General features: G+C 38.6%; 1 protein-coding gene across 1 annotated transcript in view; it reads left to right on the plus strand.

Annotated features, from left to right (window-relative positions):
* LOC112078664 (uncharacterized) overlaps nucleotides 1-2343 on the plus strand; it is a gene marked incomplete at its 3' end in the record, with an annotated part of 24453 nt that extends 22110 nt beyond the window's left edge. Inside the window, exons 2-5 of the mRNA XM_070442111.1 lie at nucleotides 1038-1154; nucleotides 1368-1452; nucleotides 1582-1810; nucleotides 2192-2343. Coding sequence (XP_070298212.1) covers nucleotides 1038-1154; nucleotides 1368-1452; nucleotides 1582-1810; nucleotides 2192-2343 — 583 coding nt within the window. The remainder of the gene's footprint in view (nucleotides 1-1037; nucleotides 1155-1367; nucleotides 1453-1581; nucleotides 1811-2191) is intronic.
* Between the last annotated feature and the right edge of the window lie 37 nt (nucleotides 2344-2380).

The raw sequence follows: 2380 nt of genomic DNA on the forward strand, positions 1-2380 counted from the left end.
TTTGGCCGCCTCTCCTTCCAGTTCTCTGCTGCCAATAACTGGAATGAACTACAAAAAACTCTGAAACTGGAAACACTTATCTCCCTCACTAGCTTTAAGCACCAGCTGTCAGAGCAGCTCACAGATTACTGCACCTGTACATAGCCCATCTATAATTTAGCCCAAACAAATACCTCTTTCCCTACTGTATTTATTTATTTATTTTGCTCCTTTGCACCCCATTATTTCTATCTCTACTTTGCACATTCTTCCACTGCAAATCAACAATTCCAGTGTTTTACTTGCTATATTGTATTTTACTTCGCCACCATGAACTTTTTTGCCTTATCTCACCACCTTTGCTCACATTGTATATAGACTTATTTTTCTACTGTATTCTTGACTGTATGTTTGTTTTACTCCATGTGTAACTCTGTGTTGTTGTATGTGTAACAGTATTACTTTAGACCAACACGGGCGCGAACCAGGGACCTTCTGCACACATTAACAACAGTCACCAACGAAGCGTCGTTACCCATCGCTCCACAAAAGCCGCGGCCCTTGCAGAGCAAGGGGCAACACTACTTCTAGGTTTCAGAGCAAGTGACGTAACTGATTGAAACGCTAGTAGCGCGTACCCGCTAACTAGCTAGCCATTTCACATCCGTTACATATGTGTCGAACTGCTTTGCTTATTCTTGGCAATTGTAAATGAGAACTTCTCAACTTGCCTACCTGCTTAAATAAAGATGAATTAAATAAAATAAAAATAAATATATAGCATTTAGGGGAAAAAATGATTATTTGTTTCTCTGAAATGAAACCATCAAGTGATAGATTTTAAGCAAATACTTGTCTCTCATTGAACAAACTGAAGTTTGATTAGAGAGTGAAAAAACACACTAATCTCTTTCCTAATTTCTTTAAAGAATAAAAGCTAATTTACGAACATTTCTGAAAATGGATATATAGCGTTTTGGAATGAAACTCTTCTTATGTTTCCCCATCTGAGCTCAGAGTAGATGAGAGATGTAATGTTTGTCTCTGTTGTGTTGAAGTCCAATCAAGCAGGAGAGACCAGCCTCCCCTGTACCCAGCTGTGTGTCCATGAAGAGTGACCGGTCTATGAAGCAACCTATACACTTTAGAGAGGGAGACTTTTATACTGAACAAAGGTAAGAAGAACTCATGGGTCATGGTCAGTGAGTTAATTAAACAACACTGTCTCTAGACATTTCTCTCCCATTTTCCCATTTATTTTTTGTTGCTTTCATAATCCATAGGCTAATCCTTTTGTCCGTTTTCATAGTCCTACAACAATAAACAAACACAACATTCTCTCCCTCTCTCCCTGGATGAGGAGATGTAATCTCATGTTTTGTCCACAGAAACCAACAGGAGAGATCAGAGTCAGAGATTATCTGTGGTCAGTCTTCCCAGAGTCATCAAACAGACCTGGCCTCCATATTCAGTGTATGTGGTCCTGTTATGTACATTTGTTTTTGTTTACCTCAATTAAAGTTGACCTGTCAATCATTCATTAATGTGTTAATGAGAAAGCATTTTGTCTCTTGCTTAACTTATTTACTTGATTTATTTCAGTTGCTTGAAGAGAAAATTATGACATTTGTGAAGAACGAGCTGAAGATGTTCAAGAGGATTCTTGGTCCAGAACTCCCAGAAGGCTTTGAGAGTCAGAAGCAGGATAAGGAAGTGGTGGATGCTGAAGATGAGAAGCAGGAGAGCAGTGCCAGAGAGGGGGCTCTGAAGATCACACTGCACGTCCTGAGGAAAATGAACCAGAAGGAGCTTGCTGACACACTGGAGAAATGTAAGATCTGTCTGCCTCATGTTGAAGGCTGTTTTATAACATTTTAAAGCTGTAGCTAAAGTACAGCTAAAGTAGCTGTGTAACTCAATGATATTGTACCAGCCTTAACACAACACCTAGTGACCTCATCAAGCAGCAGCAGGGATGTGTAGTGGTGATTAATTTAGAGAGAGAGAGAGAACATTAATAATACCATCAATAATACCATAATAATACAATCAGTCACAACAGTCTGTAATGCATTATGGAAACATTTACAGATTTATACAGTCAGTTAATAGAATAAATTATTATAATGTAAAACGTTATAACCGTCTTACAATACTGTAGGCATTAAAACAGCCGTAATATTAATATCCTCTGTGTTATTTCTTCATTCAGATGAGCTTGCTGTGATTTGCCAACGTGAACTCAAATCTAATCTAAAGAAGAAGTTTCAATGTGTTTTTGAGGGGATCGCTCAACAAGGAAACCCAACACTTCTCAATAAGATCTACACAGAGCTCTACATCACAGAGGGTGGAACAGGAGAGGTCAATAAGTTTTCTCAAATCTGTCTCAGCTCATCAG

Source organism: Salvelinus sp. IW2-2015, unplaced genomic scaffold (assembly GCF_002910315.2).
Source record: "Salvelinus sp. IW2-2015 unplaced genomic scaffold, ASM291031v2 Un_scaffold6044, whole genome shotgun sequence".
In the NCBI taxonomy this organism is placed as follows: Eukaryota; Metazoa; Chordata; class Actinopteri; order Salmoniformes; family Salmonidae; genus Salvelinus; species Salvelinus sp. IW2-2015.